Below are 21677 nucleotides of genomic sequence, written 5' to 3' on the forward strand. Positions count from 1 at the left end.
AGACCCAGTCCAGCAGATCTACAATGATGAGATACAGTCTATGGAAGATGGAGCTGCAGCAACTACATCATCTTTCAACAGTGTTAAGTCCGGACTTGACCGTCAGTGCTCCAAGGTTCTTCCTTCCATCCCAAAGACACTTGCTGAGGTTGACCTGGCGGACAAATGGACTGAGACAGCAGATGGCGGGCAGTTCCTGATGGTGGAAGACGGCATAGATGACAGACTTCTCCTGTTCACCACTACTGAGATGTTGGACATTATTGCTGAAGCTGAGACTTTGTATATGGATGGAACTCTCTTTGCTTGTCCCAGTCTATGGCACCAGATGTACCAGACTACATCACCAGCACCTGGGTTGACTTTGATGCAAGATTTCCACCATGTCTCTGGAATCAACACAACAACATTGGTCCCAGAACAAACAATCACCTGGAAGGCTTCCATAATGGTCTGAAAAAACTTGTGAGAAAGCACCATCCGAACATTTATGAATTCATAACAGCTATCAAGAAGATTGAATCCACCAACAAGATCAATTGCCTTCAGATTGACCATGATACAACAACCCGGCCATGCTCACGAGCTTACAGAGATCTTGACCAGCGTCTCAACTGACTGAAACAGCAACTTGAAAGTGGAAGATTGCCTATTCAGTTCCTGGACGCAGCAGGTCACTTATTGAAGCTTCAATAAACTCAGATTTCTTTTTTGATCATTGTATTGTATTGTATTATCAGTTGCTATGAATAAAAATAGGAAAGAAAAACACTGAGGGAAGTTCCATTTATATCATGCATGAAATAACAGTCACCAGACCATAAATTGTTGTTTTAAGAGTGTGGGCGAAATGGGAACAACCCATTGAGAAGAATTAACTTGGTTTTCCTGAAGTTTGTCGAAGATAAATTATGAACTCTCTGACTTGAAAGGTCAGAGCTGGAGAGGGAAAAGGAATGTCTACTCGCTGAGGAGAAGTGCCTGACTAGATCCCGTCTCCAAGCTGAAATAAAGGAGCTACATTCTTCAATGGAAGGTTCAAAAATCGAGAAACCAGCAAGTGACCCCCCAGATAGCATTCAGACGTTGGCCCAACGTCGGCAATGGTTGGCAGTGTCGCGGTCGGATTTTATACGTTGGCCCAACGTTGTTACAACGTAAGGTCGCATTTCGGAAATTATTTCCAAGGGGCGCTACTCGTAATTGACAACTTCACAGAGAGGGCGCTGCGTTTTTTGCGCATCTCAACGAGCAGACGACGAGACACAAGCACAGGCTCGATCATCGGAATACCGTTTTCCTCGAATATATAGAGGTAAGTGTTTAATCAATATCTAATATGATGTACAAACAGTACCCGAGAATAAAACAACCATTGTTCATTCAGAAATATCAACACGAGTAATTATTTTCCAGAAATTGAAAACACCACAAACTTCATGACCCGAAGCCAAATAGGAATATATGTCACTCTGATTGCTTGCAAATATATAGCTTACTATTACTAGTATACCCCCCAAAAAGTCGCGCTTGTCCGTATCATAAAGTTTGTCGTTATCGTGAGGACAAGTTAGTGCAAAGAAATGTGCACCGTGTCGCGTAAGTTCAGATCGAGTGTCGATCTCAGCTGTTTCTAACAGTTGGTGGTCACCGGACAGCGAGCGACCACATGACTACCTAAACAAACACTGACTGTGGTATTTGTAAATGAATACTGGTTGTTTCTATTCTCGTGGAAGTTTAAAAATAACAAGCAAACTCAACTGAAAAGGTCAATTTCGTTCTCGCTTGTGCAATTTTACGGTCAAAAAGATCAACTAAACTGAACAATTCAGAACGAGGCTTCCAAAACTCAAAGCATTCCGTGTACATGATAAAATAATACCATGCAGACTCCTACTGATCAGTGTACGGAGCTTTTCCCTGTTGTCGGCAACATTGCGAGTTCAGTTTTCGATCACAAATCAGTGGCCGTGGGATTGTGTTTGTTGTTATTTGAAAGGGATTGATAATGGCATAATCCCTTTTTATTTGTGCATACCGCGGGGGAGTAATGGTTAGAACGAAGGGAACGTATTGGATTAGATTGGGTACGAAATAGTCATGAAATCATTTCCGATTGAGAATAATATATTTCAATAAATATTTACAGAGCTGTTTCAGCTTCATCTGGTGTTGTCTCCAATATCGCATTTTGTTAATTTTTCCAACGTTACTATCTTTGTAAATGTTAGAACTTAGATATCATGGCATATTTATATGGAAAATATTCATATTTATATTTTTAAAATAAAATAGAATCTAAAATCACGATTTTAATTTAATACCAGTGTTAACACTTCTATTACTTATTGGAAGGTCAATTCATAATCTTATTCAACATTCATGCTTCCAACATTGGAACTCTTTATTTGGCAATATATATTTTTCATTTATTTGTTTATTTTTCACATCAGATTTTAGAAACTTTGCCAACATATGCATGCTATTTTGCATTATTTTTTACTTGATCACAAGTTTGTGAGGTACAGCAGAAACGTAAAGTTATTGCTTTTGAATAATTACAGTTGATTTCTATTGGGTGATAAAACTATTTGCCAAAAATAACACCACTCACATCATACTGTTAGTAAATCAGATTTATCTCTACTGATTTATTTGAGAATGTGATACTTTGAGGTTTCTATTTTTCTTTCAGGTGGAGTTTACAGTATTGTGGAAGCATATTTGTTTACATCACATCACAGCCAGAAAGGTATACATGATGCAATAATATATTCAAACATCTTCAATAATAAAAATTTAGATGATTCTTATTTAATTACACCCCCAATCTAAAAGGGCGGGTGATCAAGTGTATCTGTCCGTCCTTCCTTCCAAAGACATTTTTTTGTGTGAGTGCAGTGCAAAGTTTGATTTTGATATGTATATTTTCTGAAAAAATAAGATTCTTTAAATGTTTTTAACTTCAAATATTTCTTTTTATTTCAACCTTTGTGCGACCTATCACTTGAACACTACTTCATGGATTCTTTTCCAATTATGGGTACAGTTTCTACACCCACAGGAGAGGTGCAGTGCGAAGTTTGGTTTTGATTAGTGTATTTTCTAAGAAAATATAGCTTTTGTTATGATTTGAACTTAAAATATTTTTTATTTCAACAATTGTGCTACCTATAACTTGAGATCTACTAGAGAACATGGATTCTGTCCAAATTTAACAAACACTTTTATATTAAAAAATGGGATGCACAGCAAAGGTTGATTTTGATATGTGTATTTTATTAATCAATTTAATTTTTGTACATGTTTTGAACTTAAAATGTTTGTTTTTTAATTCAACATTGTGCGACCTATAACTTGAGAACTGCTGCATGGATTCTTTCCAAATTTAAGAAACACTTTCTATACTAATAAAAGAGGTACAGTGAAAATGTTGATTTTGATATGTGTATTTTCAGAAAAAAATATGATTTGTTTCATGTTTTGAACTTAGAATTATTTTCTTCAACATTTGTGAGACCTATAACTTGATGTGCAGTGCAAAGTTTGATTTTGATAATTATGCTTTTTCTATGTTTTAAACTTTGAAAAATGAATGAGTCGTTACTCTTGTTCATTTAGTGTTAATAGCTTTTCTGCCTATCTATGATTCAAGAGCATCATGGTATTACTGTCTATGCTACCTTCCCAGTTTTAGCAGTTTTTAACAGTTTTATGACTTGGATGGGTGGAGGTAGCACTGCTGAAACTTTTTTTCATACATCAAATTATTATTTAGGGGAAGGCAACCATTTTGTATGTAAAAAATGTCCCTTGCCTTATCATTATTATAATTGTGTCATTGTTTTATTCAGTTACCAAGGCACACGGAGAGACTGTGGATACAGTTGAAGATCATCCCTGTGCAAAGTTCTTCTGACATCTGAGGATTGAAAAGGTCTACTCAACCACTCAGCCCAAGTTCTGATTTGTCATGTAACAAATAAATAAAGGTCACCGAAACCAGAATTCTATTGTCTTTTTGTTGCTGTTATCATATTTTTTAATAGATCAAGTATATTGATCATAGGACATCCGATGCATGGACTATTTTGCTTGTCTCAGCGTTGCCCTAATGCTGAATGTATGGGGTAAGGCCAAGAAAAATTAAACGTTTCAATTTGTGGCAGGCTTATTGTCTGATGGTTTTTAATTTGCAAACTTGTGGGAAAATCATTTATCTTTTAATAGTGTTGAAACATTTGTGAACAATTTGCACATAGTCTTGAAAATGGTTTTGGAAAGTAAATATTATAGCACCAAATTGCACGTGTAATTTAAAACATTTTGAATTTTTTCTTGGCCCTATTTCAAACTATGTATGCCGAGGTACCCTGCCAGAAGAGAGCGCATTTAATTGGCATGTTCTTTCATGGAATGAGTTCAGAGTGAATCTAACTTGCAGAATGTATTGCTTGTTACCTGATGTCTTAACTACCTTGGTACAAACATTTCAGGCTGCCTGGGAGGTATAGTGAGGAATAAAACAGACGTAATCCGACGTAATCCAACGTTGGCCATCAACGTTGGGCCAATGTTGGCTATCAACGTTGGCCCAACGTCATTTTGACCGGCGGCCCAACGTTGGGCCAACGTTGGCTGAACATCGTTGTCCCAACGTTGGCCCAACGTCTGACTGCTATCTGGGCCATGGCCCCAAGGGAAACAGTTCCCACTAGAGAGGTCAAACCCAGACACAGAAATTCAACATGTCGACCATGACCAACTTAGGGATATGGAGGACTTGGACTCAAAGGTTACCACACAGATGAAGTCCATGGGACTTGAGCTTTCAGACAGTGACTCTGACGGCAGTGCTTTGGAGACCAGACACAGGAGTGTTTCTAGAGGTAGGCGGTCAGGTATTAATGCCAGATCTGCTAAGTCAGTCATAGTGCCTCAGATATGGCCTAATACTGTCCTACAGCTCGAGTATGCTGCTCGCGTGATTAGGTTTAAGGACTTAGACTGTTTGTGGCGGGATTGTGGTGGGAGAAATAGAAATTATCAAGAACAATTCTATAACTCCTACTGAGAAGAGCGGACGTTTGGACTTGTTACAAAAAATACTTTATTACAGAGATGTGTACGAATGGCCCATCACTCTTGATTTTTACATGGCATGGCTCCGCAAGATAGAATGGGGTAAAAAATTGTGGTCTGATGAGTTGAGCATTTTAGAAACTCTGCTGTTGGCTGGATTTGTTATTAGGAAGCAGCATAGGGTCAGAAACTGATGCAGGCCTGATCCACCAACTAACACTAATGTAGCTTGGTACTGCTCACTCTATCAACAAAATAAATGTCCTCTGCATGCCCCTCACACTGCTACCATCAGAGGCCAACGTAGACTCTTACAGCACATATGTGCTACTTGTTACCAAATGGGTAGAAGCCAAAATAAACACCCCGAATGCTCTACAATATGTCCGCATTAGCCCAAAACACCTGGGGGAAAAGATAAGACGTTGTGACTAGATAATGTAGCACCCCTACCCTGGCAAGTAGAGGAAATAGGGTGGGGTAGCTTGTGTCTATCGGTCTCCATCACAGCCATCTCCATAGCCCAGCATCCCAGTGTAGTTAGTAGTGGAATTACAACTACCAAAGTTTTTTCAAATCTGAATATTCATCATCTTGCTCTACAGTTAAAAGATTTTCCTTACCAAGACATGGTCAAATATCTGGAGTTTGGCTGGCCTATAACGTTTAATGGTAACATCACTCACATAAGCAAATCGCCAAACAATACAGGTGCAACACAGTTCATACAACAGGGAAATCGGGGAAGGTGCTGTTGTGGACCCTTTGCAGACAATTCCACTATCGCTCTTTCTCCTCTCAACGTTGTCCCAAAAAGAGACTCTACGAAAAGACAGGTCATTCTGGATTTAAGTTACCCCCGAGGGTTCTTGTGTGAACAGTGGTATCCCTAAGGACTACTACCAAGGCCAAACTTGCCGTCTTCGGTATCCATCGGTCGATGATCTGGTTGAATTGGTAAAAAGCAAAGGTAGATCATGTCTCCTCATGATTTAAAGAGAGCTTACCATCAGATGCATCGGGTGACATTAAATGGCTTCATTTTCTATGGTAGGATCATATATACTTTGACTGGGTGTTGACCGTGGGGTTACAATCTGCTGCCTTTATTTGCCTTAGAGTGACTAATGCTGTGAAACATATTTTGCAGAGTGAAGGGGTGATTGCAGTTAAATGTCTGGATGACTTCGGGAGAGCAGACACCCTGGAAGAGGCATGGAACAGCTCTTCCAAGCTTGGACAGGTTTTGAAGGATTGTGGGCTCAGGGAAGGATTGTGGGCTCAGGGAAGCCTTGTCAACCATCTTCAAGAATGTTATTTTTAGGCATTTTGTTCGACACAAATCATCTTTCTCTTGAAATAGATGAAGCCAGACTTACAGAATCATGAATGCAAAGAGAAAATGATTCACTTACGACACCGATTTCAAGCTCAAGGTGGTTGCCTTTGCTGAAAGTGCAAATAACTGTGCTGCTGCATGCGAGTTTTCAGAAAATGAATTGATGGTTAGGAATTGGAGGAAAGCGAAGCCGTCACTGGAGGAGCTGCCAAAGACGAAGAAGGCCAGGGATCAGAGACTCCATTCAAGCCACTGGAAAATATTCTTTTTCAGTGGATCAGTGACTTGCAACAGTCAGCATGCATTGTTACACGCATGATGATACGACAGCGAGCTCTCCATATTACTCGGATGAGGAAGGATATGGAAGTCATGAAGTCATTCAAGGCATCAGGAACTGGTGTTCGCGGTTCTTGAGGTGACACAACGTCGCACTGAGACAGAAAACCCACATTGCCCAGAAACTTCCTGCTGATGTTGAAACTAAAGTGGAGTTTTTTCATCAGTTTGTAATCCGGAAGAAAGTAGATTACGATTTCAGCCAGATCGGCAATATGGGCGAAACTCCTCTGAACTTAGACATGTCTGGATCAAGGACCATGGACACCAAGCGAACTTCAACTGTGTCAATTCCTACATGTGGAGCGGAAAAGCAACACTTTACCGTGGTGTTAACCTGCATGGCCGATGGGACCAAGCTGACCCCAATGCTGATTTTCAAGCTGAAAACGATGCCTAAAGACAAGTTCACCAGAGGCGTGTACGTCACAGTACAAGAAAAAGGCTGGATGGACGAGTCTCTAGTACTCAAGTGGCTAGAGAATGTGTGGATGAAGAGACCCGGTGCTGACAGAGGCTGAAAGTCCCTTCTTGTGTGGGACATGTTCCGTGCACATTTGTGTGAAGCAGTGAAGAAGAAGTTGGTTGACAGCAAAATACAGAAGGTTGTGATCCCCGGTGGATGCACCTCCCTGTTGTGCAGCCACTTGACATCTGCCTGAACAAACCCTACAAGGCCAACGCAAGGAGTGCGTGGAATACGTGGATGGTGAATGGTGACCACACATACACAAAAACAAATAAACAAAGAAAGGCACCATTACCAGTTGTCGTGGAATGGGTCAAGACTGCATGGACGGAAATACCAGTGGACATGGTAAAACAAAGTTTCCTAAAGTGTGGGATTTCCAATGCTATGCACGGATCAGAGGACGATTGTTTGTACAAGGATCTTGTTAATGCGGAGATCTGACTCAATAGACAAAGTTGCCGACATCCCTGATAATTTCGGGGATGAATTGAATGATTATTACGACGACAAAACAGATTCGACAGCCTGGGTCATTCTCTGTGCGGAAGAATCCGACTCGAAATTTGATGGCTTCACTGAGGCAGATCTGTGATTTTGCTCTGTTCAAATGACAGCAAACTGTAAATAAGCCTGGAAAATACTTTTGTGATTTTATGTATGATTATTTTAATGATTTATGTATTAAGGTACGATTCTGAATGATGTATGTATTTATGTATGATTCTGAATGATGAATGGATTTATGTAACAAAGTTGTGAATTAATCAAAATAAATAAAATGGGCGTGCGTTAATAAATCGCTTGTAACTTGAAATATGTTCTTATGTTATTACTTCATAAATGAATTTTATTTTATGGGCATCAATTTGGTCAATAAATACGACACTCACCATTCAATCTTTACTGATGGATCCAAGGACGGTGGCAAAGTAGTATCTGCCACTGTCATTGGATCAAAACATTTATCCTCTAGAATACCAGACAATAGCTCTATATTCACTGCTGAGGTCAATGCATATAAACAATTTATAATCTTTTCTGATTCTTTATCTTGTATTCAGGCACTGAAAAAAGTCTCTTCTAATCATCCAATTATTTAAAACATTTTAGAACTTTATAAGGATCTTTCAACTGGCCAATGCAACATCATCTTTTGTTGGTTGCCCAGTCATGTGGGCATAAAAGGCAACACAATGGCTGCTGCTGCTGCTGCTAAAGCAGCACTCAACAAATCTGTGACACCATATTCCATACAGTGACTATAAACCTGTGATCAGATGTTACATCAGAGATCTTATGCAAAAGAAGTGGGACACCCAAGTGGGTATCAATAAATTACATCAAATTAAGCTATTGGTTACACCTACTTGGGTTGTCAGTCCAGATTTGAAGAGGTCATTTTACATCGATGTCGTATTTGCCATTCAAGATATACAAATCATTTATGGATTTAACTACAGCTAACAAGTACTCCATGGATATTGGCATGTATCTCAATTGGTTAATCGCCTGGATCCAACACGCGATGCCACCTCTACCAACGTCTTTTGATGATGTCCCACCAGAGATTCTGATGCCCATTCAAACGGACCAAGTGGGACTCATCTACAGTCTGCCAGATGCGATTGTCGGCATGCAGGAGGATATGCTATCAACGCAGGTCTGGACTGCCTCCTAGCGCCTATGGCTTCAACATCAACAGCTCCTGTCCCATGTCAGATCAAGGGCTGTCTCCAAACATGCCAAGAAGATGGTCATGTCACAGCCAGTCACATCATCGACGGTTTTTATCAACAAGCTGGCCACTGTCCTAGACAAGGTCAGACAGGACACGACAGAGAGATTTCAAGTACCTACCATCAACCTGGCAGTCAACCCGCCTAAACGAGCACGAGAACCACCCAGGGATTCCTCTTTCCATGAACCACCTCCAAAGAAGTATATCCCATAATGAAAAGAATCCTACCAGGCATCCCGGCGTTATGACAAGCCATTATCAGACTCATTTCGGAACTCAGACTCCAAATGCTGAGGATCTGGCTGTAGAGGTTTCAAGTCCAGAGGTCGCGGGGATAGAAGATGACTTGTTTCTCTCCAATCCAATCGTCGCAGATCCTATCGAACTGGTTTTGTCTACGGATTACGATACACAACTTCCGCTATTCAACATAATGCCTTCTCAGAGACCAGTTGGAGGGTGTCTTTTGTCATATGCGGAAAATTATGACCAACCACTGGATTTTAAACGTTATCCATCACTGGTACAAGCTACATTTTCACAAGCGCCCTCGACTTGTATCCCGCCCGGTGGGACGCAGGTTTCACCTGAGGGGTGCCAAATTGGACGCAGCCGACCTTGCCATCAAGACTCTTCTCACCAAACGGGTCATTCAGAGATTGCGGGATACCACCGAAACTCAGGGGTTCTACTCCCCAGCGTTTTTAGAACTGAAAAAGAACTCCACGGAGATGATTATAGACCTCAAAACTCTCAACAAGAAGTACTTGGTTCCGCCTCCAAGATTTCTGATGGAACCAGTCAGGAAACTACATTCATCACTCAGAACAGGAGATTGAGTCATGAGCCTTGACCTCCAGGATGAATATCTCTATGTGTCCATCATGAAAGTACCTCCTCAGTAAACAACCGCCGGTATGAGTTCCGGGTTTTACTGTTCGGCATATCAATAGCCCCTTGGTTATTCACCAGAATAACGGTGCCAGTCATCAACTAAGTCCATTTAAAGATGGTACGACTTCATGGATACCTAGACAATTTCCTGGCAGCCAATCAGGAACACACCCAGCTTCGCCAGGACGTGACATTCCTCACCCAACTCATGTCTTATCTTGGGTTCCTTATCCATCCGACCAAGTCAGAGATTTATCCGGTACAACACATAGTCTACATTGGGGCCAGATTTCTGTACAGGATATCTTTGCACCCCGGAGGACCGGTTCAACAAGTCCATTGCCATGATCAAGTCTGAAACCAACCTACCAGATCCATCAGATGGTGGATGTCTCTCATAGGAACTGTGTCCTCTCTACAAGATTTGACTCACAGAGGACAATAACAATTACGCCCGCTACAGAATTGGATCAACTCCCAATGATCTCAGACCCTGGATAAACTGGTACTCATACCTCTCCATCTCTAATCTGGTGTACTCAATGAGATCATGTAATGACGTGGATTCCTCTCACCCTACCAGGTCACGAACGCCACCTGTTCAAAGACATGTTGGATTCAGGTTGGGGAGCTCACATGAACAACCTCAAAGTTCAGGGTTTGTGGACTGAGAGGGAAACAGCTCTACACATAAACTGCAGAGAGATGAAAGCAATCTATTATGCTTTCCAGACTTGGAAAGATCGTCTCATCAAAATTATCCGTTCTGATTGCCACAGACAACATGACAGTGGTGGCCTACATGCAGAAGCAAGGCAGGACCAAGTCCCATTCACTGATGATGGAAACTATTTGCCTTGGCCGACTCAGCTGCCGGATGGAAGCGAGACATATTCCAGGCAAACTGAACATATCAGAGAGGGAGGATCGTACCCCAGAATGGCCTCTTTATCCAGACATTTTTACGTGAATAACCTCCATTTGGGACACCCAGCATCTGGACCTCTTTGCGACCTGTCTCAACCATCAACTTCCGGTTTACGTCAGCCCGGTCCTAGCTCCGAGAGCTCTCTAGATAGATGCACTATCCATGGATTGGACAGGAATGTTTGCCCACGCGTTCCCTCCATGGTGTCTCCCAGACAAGGTCATACAGAAGTTGGAAGTGACAGATTGTACAGTCATCCTCATCGCTCCAACTTGTCCAAGCAGGACATGGTATCCCAGACTACTGTCACTCCTGATGGATAAACCACTTACTCTTCCATTTTGCAAAGATCTCCTGCGTCAGCCCAGGGTAAGCCTGTTTTACCCCAATTTTCCCAGCCTCCATCTCACCGCCTAGAAAGTATCTCGCAAAGAATGCAGGACATATAAATTTCGAAACAATTTTGCGAGGGCACTAGGCCTAGCCAAGCGGGATCAGTAGCCATATCTGTGCTTGTAGACCTCTGCAGCTTGAAACCTTTTCCACAAATAAAAATAGTTGGATTTAGGTGAAATATGTAGGAATTGTTACCTTGTTTCGTTTTGGCGCTGTATGTACATCTGACTGAACTTCTTAACATTATGACAGAACAGGCCGACTGTCAACAACGTCTGAACGTGGCCGTGACGTCTCATAGACTAGGGTTAGAGTAGCTTCCCTTTGACAAAACAATTGTTGTTTTGCGTATATGTTGCTTCGCCACTGTATAAGAAACAGATTTCAGTTTGAACTATATTGGCTACTGTCACTGTCCAACTGACACATCACTTACCCTGTGACGTAATAAATATTAATGCGTGCATTCCAGGAAAACTCGCAATGTTTAGGTAATGTTTGTGAGAGAGGGGAAGCGATTTTCAAGCACAGAATTGAAGAATGACATGATATGATAAAGAGGTTATCATGCTTGTGTGTTTAGGGATGGTAAATATCCTGTATTAGGAACAAACACTATGTATTTAGCCCGCCAAGGCTCGCTAAATACAATGTTTATTCCTAATGCAGGATATTTACCATAGCCAAACACACTCGCGTGATTACCTCTATATACCTGATTTTATGTCTTCTAAGAGAGATTCTAGAGTAATTACCTCTTGAAAGGGTTTGGATCCGGTGATATACAAGAACTCATAAGACAGTATTGGATTGCTGTCAACTACACACTGAGTTACTAGAAGCAGATCCTGCCTTATCCCTTTGGTATATTCTGGCTATGATGTAATTAGGAGATAAACATACTGTGTTTTCCATGTAGGTTACCCATAGATTTAACCAATCTAAATTGAATTTGGAACTGAATGCGCAGGTAACCTAGCTCTACATTGAAAACACAGTATGTATCTCCATTCTACCATGACTAAATAAAACACGAAACTCCTTGGTCTTCGCAAATATACTGAGTGAAGTGCCATGGGTTGAGTCCAGTGTTCTGAGTGGGTTATCGATCTGAATTACTGAATCACCGAACAAAATATGGCGCTGTATATACTCAAGCACCGTAATACTTCACTCGAACATATGACAGGCATGGAAAGCATATAAGCACGGCAACTTAGTAAGCTAACATGAGGTGGGCATCTCTAAAGAAAACAAAGCAAGCTTTGCAAGGCTTTCGCTCTACATCGCACGTCACCATTATGACATCATATCGCTCATTGTGACACATAGATATGACGTCACAGTTGTATAGAGAAAAGCGCCAAAATTCCAAGCTCTCTGTTGTCTTCAAAACGTAAAAGCATTCCCCTTGTAGATTTCTATCGTGTTTTCTGCATGAAATGTATTGCCACACATGCTTTGAATATTGTAGTAACTATATCTGTGCATTTTGTAATTGTAAAAATAATTATCTAAATATGCCTGACAATGACTGAAAATATACTAAGCGGCAACGGAAAGTATAGGTTGGCAATTTGTTATTTTCCTAAAAACAGCGATAACAAGTGGAAAGTGGGTATTAGGAATATGACTGCCCAGGAACAGGTACCAAAAAACACCTCACCCCAACATGCCAACTTTGACGGCGCTCGTGCATGACAAAAAAAATGGTGAAACAGGTTTCCCGCCTATGGCATAAATTGCATGTGCATGTGAGCTGTATAAATGCGTTCGTCTGCAGGGTACAACCACACGTGATAAAAGCACACAAAATGCCACGACTGTCACAGGAGCAAAGACAGAGAGCCATCGGTATGGCCGAAATGGGGGCAACACAGGTCGAAATTGCAGGAGGTTTGGTTGTACACCATTGACAGTAGCCAGGCTGATTCAGCGGTACAGGCAGACAGGGAGGACACAGGACAGGCCTAGAACCGGATGACCCCGAGTGACAACACCACTGGAAGACGGTCAGATACGGCTCATTCACCTGCAACAGATTCGTAACGGTGACAGCGACGGCGATTGCAGCAACAGTGTTGCGACATCCCATTAGCCAACGTACAGTACTACGACGACTTCGTGCTGCTGGCATCCGAGCGTATCGTCCTTTCCGAGGCATGCTTCTGACTGCTCAACATCGCCTGAGATTGCCATGGGCGAGGCAGGTTCGATGCTGGCAAGTGAGAAATTGGCGTCGAGTGCTGTTTACTGATGAAAGTTGGTTTAACTTGTTTCGAAATGATGGCCCAGAAGGAGTTTATCGACGCAGAGGGGAACGTTTGGCTCCTGTGTGTATTCAATAGATCCATCATTTTGACGGGGGAGGTGTCATGGTGTGGGGCGGTATTTGTGGAGATCAGAAGACTGATTTGGTGATTATACAGGGAAACCTGAACGCTGTGCAGTACAAAGACCAAGTGTTGCAGCCAGTTGTGCTTCCGTTCTTACAAAACCAACAGCAGGGGACATTGTTTCAACACGACAATGCCAGGCCCCATACTGCAAGATTGACTCGAAACTTTCTTAACCAGCAGAACTTTGACGTTTTGCCCTGGCCTGCAAATTCACCTGATATGAATCCTATTGAACATCTGTGGGACCATCTTGACCGACAGATTGGAGCACGCCATCAGCCTCCCGTTAACAGACAAGAATTGCAGCAGGCCCTGAGAGACAGGTGGCAACAGATTCAAGTCCATGTCATCAGAAGACCGATGTCATCGATGAGGCTGTGTATCACAGCATGCATTGAGGCAGCTGGAGGTCATACACGCTATTGAAGGCAACTGTGTCAACAATGAACTTGTAGTGTGACTGACAAATCTTTGGTGACATTTCAGACAACTTTTGAAAATGAAATTTCTTACCCCACCATTGTTTACCTTGAGCTTACATTACCTGTGATTGCACAATTTCATTCAAATTGTGGTTGATCAATCATTTGTTACCCCTCCCTAGATTATATTATAATTCACAACAAAACCTCTTCTTGTTATTTTTTTATCGATCATGGAACTCGACCTATACTTTCTTTTACCGTCCAGTTTGGTACTATTCCATGAATATTAGTTTCCGCGGTGATGTGTCCGTCAAACCAGCTGTTTCAATCAGAGGGGGTTTATTGTGATTTAATAGCCTCTGATTGACCAATCAGAATCGAGTAAATTCCAAGTTCATGGTAGAATGGAGATTAAGGATTCGCCGGCTGGCTGGGGACATAAGCCAATGTGCATGTCCTGAGTTCCCAATTGTAACAGACTCTGTAGGCCATTTCCTTTTACACACGGTGTCCATACAGTGATTCATGTAGACTCCTGGCTACTGTTGACCGTCCACACAGAACTTGAAGACTGCTTAAAATCAAGAACAAGAAGAGGCATTTATTGGTAGAGAGGTGCTGGGCAAAGGAACATAGAGCATCAACTGTTTTCTTTGCTACTTCCTTATGTGCTTTTCACCAGGCCTCTGCCATCTTGGTGAAGTTTGACCGTGACAAAGATTACCACTGCTCACATCTTTTAGCCTTTGAACATGCTAGTTCCCTTCATCTCCAACAGTCTGAATGCAGGTCCCCCCACTACCATGAACTGACCATAATTTTTACGTACAGAAAAAGGAAGACAGGGACCCCAGCCCAGCCTCACAATACGTCTACCTCTCAACTTAGGTGAATAGTCATGTCGATAATTGAGAACTACTGCATGGCGAATAACTAAAGAATATGTAGCTTCTAGACTGAAATCTTAACCAAATAGGTGCTAGAAACTCTTTAGCTCACAAAGGAAAGAACCGATGTTTTCTGTGCAGGGATTCTGGGTAAACAAGATGGCACAACTAATTGTGGATAAATGACAGGGAAGAGAACTTCAGTTGAAAATCTTAAGTTTTAGTTATAGTGTGATGGCAGATAAAATCAAGGAATATAGCAGTTATGTAATAGATATAGAAAACTAAATGAGCTCCCGTGTAATACCAATTTTATGAAACGAGTGAATAGATCTGGTATCTGACGAGTGAAAGCGAGTCAGATACCACAACTATTCACGAGTTTCATAAATTGGTCCACCTTTAGAACTCAGGCATTTGTTCCACAAAGTTATCGTAGCGCTAAGGTTATCGCAACTCACATACTTTAACTTGCACTACAATCGTTGCGCTACAATATGATTGCCTTGTGGAACGGGGCCTTGCACCTCAAAGTTTACAATCATGTCACAATACCCAATGACATAATTTGATGAATTTTGTTGCAAGATCCATCGGCTAAACAATGCCATGTGACATCAGCCTAGCTACAAGGTTGCTTGGGTCATTGAGAGTGCATAAGCTCCTCTCAGTAATCTATCATCTCCACACGCAATGTCGTTGAATAAGCCAAGGGATGTTGAGACCTTTCAATATTTGTTCGTGAAACGTGTTCCGAGAGTACATAAGCACACATTTTGGTATTACACAATGTGTAATACAGCTGTATGTTTTATTAAACAGGTGATCTCTTCATGGGCAAGTAACGAAGGCTTTGAATTATAGTCATCCAATCCTATAGACCCACCTCCAAATCTGCCATGTTACCTTACGTTGATTTTCGCACAACATTTGATAGGACTCCTCCAGGCATGTCCATGCCTATCCAGAGTGAAACAGTTTCTTTCCATTATCGTCTGGCTAGAATGTGTCTATTTGTTAACAGTGGTACAACACATGGTTGCTGAGCATGCAGATTAGCTGCAACTGGGAGTTCAATAAGAAACAAAACAAGGACTAGTTTTTACCTGACATGAACAAAAAGCAAGTATCTTTTTATAAACAAGAATCAGGCATGCATGAAGTAATCTTACAGCAGATTTATTGAAGGAAACTTTGGCAGAAAACATATTTGTAATTGTGATTCATACTATAAAAGTGTTTAAATCATTTCCTTGAATGTCATACTTACGTTGATCTTGCAGAATACTATTACATGTGTTTTCGAAATTTAGTATGGAATGTGAAAAGAAAAGGTTCAAATAACCTGCTGCAGTTCTTTTACAATCCTACTCATTGTCTTCAGTCAATAAATAAAAGCGATAAAAAACTATTCATAATTATAAGAAATCTCTGCTAAAAGTACAGGCTGTTGTACAATTCTGACTACATCATAAGCATGTGTTTATGAATCAATATGAAAGAGTGATGATATAGATGTTTGCTAAAAGGTGAGCCTATCCTGCCCCAAAAACATGTGCTAGGACAAGTCAATGGCAAAATAAACATGGTTGAAAGAATGCGAAGACCTTTTCGGGCCATTGGGCCCGCCTGAAAATGCTTTGTTAGATACTGAACATTTGTCATTTTGACAAGTTCCATCATGGTAGTGTGACTCAATATATAAATTAGTTCCTGTTTCCAGTCCTACTTCTGGTGTCCTATATGACAAGTACTAGGACCCATGTGCCTCACTTTGATCATTCAGTTCTTGTCACTATACAAAGTCTATACCAACAAGAGAGACTGTCATGTGATGTGTCAAAGACATTCTTGTTGTTTGCCAGTGACTCATAATAATTCTGTATCGACAGACAATCGTTATTTATAAACTTGAAACCCACCAAGTGGTTCCACTTGGATCCAATTGAGAGACACATCATCACCTGTTCATAATATTATGTCTGAGTAGATTTCCTTCTAAGGTAGAGAGGGATATAGTTTTTGGTTAAATTGGTTATATTTGTTTGGTCTTTTAAGCTAACAGAAGCTGAATTGCATGCTGGGTGCGTTGTGCTCATGTACAATGCAAAAGAATGAACAATAGTAGAGAGTGCTACCTTAACTGACTTGTTGACGATTTCAAGAGCATTACACAGACAATACTGACAATATTTCTTGAACAAAACTATTTACATGTCATAACATGCATGAATGCCTTTCTAGGTGAAGTTTAACCTTTGACAAAATGACCGGTGTTGAGTTATATATTCAAGAGTTTATTTTAACTGATTAGAAATCACTTGGATTTATCATGAAATGTCTGAAATTGCCTCACCATAGTCCATAATGTGACCTCTCATGCAATTGACCTCATATGGAGGTCTTCTAAAAGTTTATGCTTTCAAGACCCCACCCAATGAATCATGTATCATCGACTGCCAATCATAAATGCTTATATTGTCATATACACAAATCAAGTGACTTTTGACTTTCAATGTCATTTACATCAGTCAGGGTGACCTCTTGTTTAGGCGGCTTTTCTTGGGGTCAAATTACATAACTCAGTGTTGGAATTCAAATACAGCATTTCAGACCGGTTTTTAAACATGTCATGCCCTTTTGTTATCAAAGAAGTGTAAACTCATAATAAGCAAGACATAAATAGTTATGTATATTCACGGTAATTGCCTTTATTTAACAACCATAAATCAGTAAAATGCTCATGGATCAGTGACATCAGTACACAAGGCATGCAAAGTCATTAATGCGCACTTCAGTGACTTTGCCTAAGTACACAAAAAACAGGTATTTTAGATTGAATTAAGCATCTAGATTTTAAGAGATCACACTGACTGGTATATAGGAGGCATATCACGACAAGAAGATTCTTACATTTGTCACAAGCATGTGGTTAAAAACAACAATTGTGTCAGCAGTGAGCTCTAATATGAGCTCACAGGGGCTGCCTCATGAGGATCAGATAGATCAATTTATTATGAACTTCTATAAAAACTATGTCACATATAAATAGGCAGTAAAACACAACATACAAGGGATAGCACTTATTCTATCACATAATAAAAGTTATGAAACACATTTCCAAGGGTAAACACTGCTGTTATTTTATGATAGCAATAAAGGCTTCATCATATCCATGCTACATGTAACACTATGTGATCCGTGCAAAGTAACTACAAAAGATTTCAAGTGGTAGAAAAGCAAACCTGTTTATATTCAACATGTGGAATCGAGATATAGACGCCAGGACCTGAATCCAAACCTGCCATCCCTACGTGCTATAACGGGAAAGGAAAGGAAGACGATGGTCAAATGCAGACTCAGTGCATTTTTTGATCAACCTCATTCTGAAGCAAGTTAAACTTCCAATATAACAATGCTACTAGATTTTAGAGAGAACACAGGGAGTTTCACGATGTTTGGACAGCTCATAATTTGATTGTCTGCAGTTGCTAATGAAGTGCTGCTATCACCACCGTGTGTCCTTTCCATTCACCAATTTAGAATACCTTTTGCAATTCAAATAGATCAGTGGTATGGGTTGTGCAGGAAAATCAAACAACAGTTATCACTGTTAATAATTCAAAGAATACTACCTCTATTAAATCAGTGCCATAAATCCTGTATGTATGCTGTCATAACAGCTAGAAGTCCTCTTCACTGTCAACTGGCAATAACCCGTTGAGATACTAATAGTATCTACCTTACTAAACTTCGGCTAATGTTCAGACTTCACTCCAACATCAGCAACCTAGATGCAGATTACTGGTGAAGTGGGTGGAAGGGATTTCTCCCGATGTAATAGAGGTAGTTTTCTTTGAATTTTAAAAAAAATATGAGTATTGTTTGATAAGTCCTATGAATACAAAACCTCTATTACATCAGTGCACAGAATAAACCTGAGGGATCCGTGGGTTCTGACATCTAGATATACCATGGATAACTAACAGTCTACCGAGTTTAAAAAGGAAACTAAACAAAACACCATGGTTTCCTTCAAAATTGTGTCTTTTCCTTAAATGCAGTATTTTGGGTGTTCCTAATTGTTCCAAACAAGCATTCTAGTTGTTTTGACTAATATTAGGTGCACAAATTTTCCCTCAACACCTCAAAAGACCCATTTTTGGAATAATACAAAACTTCTTTAGAATTACAGTTACATCTGCATCCAATTTCCCCAATTGTGACCTCATTAAATGAGAGCCTTCGCCCCATGTGACCTTCCAGAATGTGATACTTATGACATCCCTTCTACTTCTGATGATGTCACTTCCAGTGACCTTGACATCATTTCTGTGACTTCAGAGTGTTATCGCTTGCAGTCAACCTATGGCCCTGTCCCACATGTAGTAGACATTATGGTACAAAAGGTTAACCTTCCTTCCAAGTCTGCTGCCAGCAGGCAGAAAGTACAACCACTGATGTAATGGCCAATAAGAATGCTGTTTTCTTGGTTATTTGTAACAAGGTTCGAATGCAAGCCCCAAGACAGTGGGCAGAACAACTGACAAGTTTTTACTTTTTCCAGCAGGAAAGATCTCCTGATCCAGTTCATGTAATCTGTGTCCTTGGTCCTTGTGTCCTTCCGAATTATTCAATCTGAAAGAGAAAAAAGGGGGCAAAGTCGTATGCTAAGAACCTCATCCAACCCATGGACAACCCACTTGAAGAGCTTGGAGATGCAACACCAGGCTCACATGTTGTGAACAAGTCTGACGTTTTCCATTGGAATACCTCCAGCTAAGTCAACCTTGATGAATAAACCAGTAGTCTCCCACATCAATCGCATCTCAAGTCAGTTGATGTGAAGGTGCCCTTCCACAGTCCAAGTATCGTTATATGAGCTCCCAGCCCCCGAGTTGGAAGCATTTGTGAACAGTTGGCGTTCATGTGTTGGAAATACAAGTGTAATGCCCTTCATGGTGCCCATATAGAAGATATCCTGTATCAGGTTGAGCTCCCACTTGGTTTGGTAAACCAGCACTCTGAGATGAGACAAAGGTCAGGAAGATGATGTTCTGGTGAAGATGGGTCTTGTCCTGATTGTCCAACAGGAAGTTGTTTTTATATCCATGGAGACACACTCGTTGGACGTGAAAAAAACTGATTATCAGTGCTGTAATCCAGATGAAAATCCAAAGTCCGATGGCTATCCCGAACAGAAGTACTAGGAATTCATAACAGCAGCTGTTGACTGGCAATCTGAGATATTTCCTGGATCCAGGGTGAATCGGCACATGTTGGTATGCATCATGGAGGTTGAGACTCCACAGTCCGGAGTGGAGTGCAAAGTTTGCGTACTGATTCCATCTGAAATTTCAGCACTCCTTGTTGAGAACTTTCAAATCGATGATCATGAGCAAAGTGCTGGTGTTTTTCTTGTGAACAAGGAAGACTAGAGAACAGAAGCCTTGGCTGTGATCCATATCCTCCAGTTCCCATATGGCACACTGGTTCAGTAGTGTTTGAATAGCCATGGAGGTTGCTGCTAGCTTGCAGTTTTCAATAAAAAAAACGAAAGCACTTTGTTCAGGAGACAAGATTAATGTAGTCGGTGGAAGATGAACTTGTATCCTTCCATAACCACATGTAGGATCCTGTGGTCAGACATGACGTGCCTCCAATTTTTTATGAATGGCACCAATCATTCTCCGACTGGGCCTGGTGTTTGGGCTAGGTTGAATTTTGGTAGATGCGAAATCCATAAACAAAGTCAGATTGATACGTTTAGTCCCTTACAGTCAGTAGCAGCGATCCCATCTTCTGGCATGCTTTCCCTCCTTGTGTCCTCCCCCTGCAGATTATAATCACGTTATCAGTAAATATCCTGAAGTTCAGTCTGGAATTGTGTGCATGTAAACTTGTCCCTCCGGTATAAACCCCTGCTTCTTGGACTGTTCCAGATGAGGCGTCTGTGCACCAGAACTACAGGCTGCCAAGATAATAGTGTAGTTTTGAAGCTGATCAATGATGTTCTGATGCAGCTCCTCTAGGACAATGTTGTGAATGTCATTAAATAGGCGAGGCGCTGTGATTGGTAAGTAATTTCGTAAATTAGCAAGGTTATGTTAGGAGACTTGACAAGTTTGTACACAACCTTGTCCAAAGCAGGTGGATCACATAAAGAAGAGTGCTTTAAGTTCATTTTTTCTGAGAAGGAAGTGAAAGTTTCTCCTCATGCCCTAGTTTCCCGGTGCATGCATTAGCCTTGTTGACAACCAGTGGCCCTTAACCTGGCCATGGGAGTGAAGTGCCTCTCTACGGGTCACTTCATGGTAGTCCGTGCGTTCGACTTATCCTTGATAATCACCGTTAGAGGTCCCGTTGAAGTGGTCCGTTATGGCTACAGTCTCAACCAAGTTAAGAAGTAACCTCCAGTGGTCAGACTGAGATCCTGCATCAGAACCGAATCACCCAGCCTTGATACTTGTTCTTGGCCATCTGGCCAGAGGCTTTCTCAGTCTGCTGGGATCCAGATGGTCAAGGGTTGTCCTTCTGCATCATAGGAAGGTTCCAACTGGCTTGACTGTATGTAAAGTCAAGTCTTGTTAATCTGACACCTGTTAATCCGACAGTCTCGCACTCACTCTGCGACACACCCAATTTGCAATGAATTTCCCAAATCACTCATTAATCAGTCTCGTTAATATGACACAGTCATCTGTGTACTCTGTGGTCATCTGCCCGCAAGTATACAGCCCGTGGCCATTTGCGAGACGAGTTGGCTAGTAGCTGC

General features: G+C 41.1%; 1 protein-coding gene and 1 long non-coding RNA gene across 6 annotated transcripts in view; one reads left to right on the plus strand and one right to left on the minus strand.

Annotated features, from left to right (window-relative positions):
• The window catches only part of LOC124136479 (small conductance calcium-activated potassium channel protein-like), a 444627-nt gene that overhangs the window by 68297 nt on the left and 354653 nt on the right, over positions 1–21677 (minus strand). For 2 of the 5 annotated variants that reach the window (XM_046502399.2, XM_046502398.2), the window contains one exon: positions 18148–18219. The exons of the other annotated variants lie outside the window; for them this stretch is intronic. In XM_046502399.2, the coding sequence (XP_046358355.1) occupies positions 18148–18219 (72 nt within the window). The remainder of the gene's footprint in view (positions 1–18147; positions 18220–21677) is intronic. 5 annotated transcript variants of the gene reach the window in all.
• LOC124136480 lies at positions 639–4011 on the plus strand. Its single transcript, XR_006861380.2, has 3 exons — positions 639–1315; positions 2699–2755; positions 3858–4011. It is a non-coding gene; the product is annotated as an uncharacterized LOC124136480 (long non-coding RNA).

Source organism: Haliotis rufescens, unplaced genomic scaffold (genome assembly GCF_023055435.1).
Source record: "Haliotis rufescens isolate VD_foot unplaced genomic scaffold, xgHalRufe1.0.p SCAF_1, whole genome shotgun sequence".
Taxonomy (NCBI): Eukaryota; Metazoa; Mollusca; class Gastropoda; order Lepetellida; family Haliotidae; genus Haliotis; species Haliotis rufescens.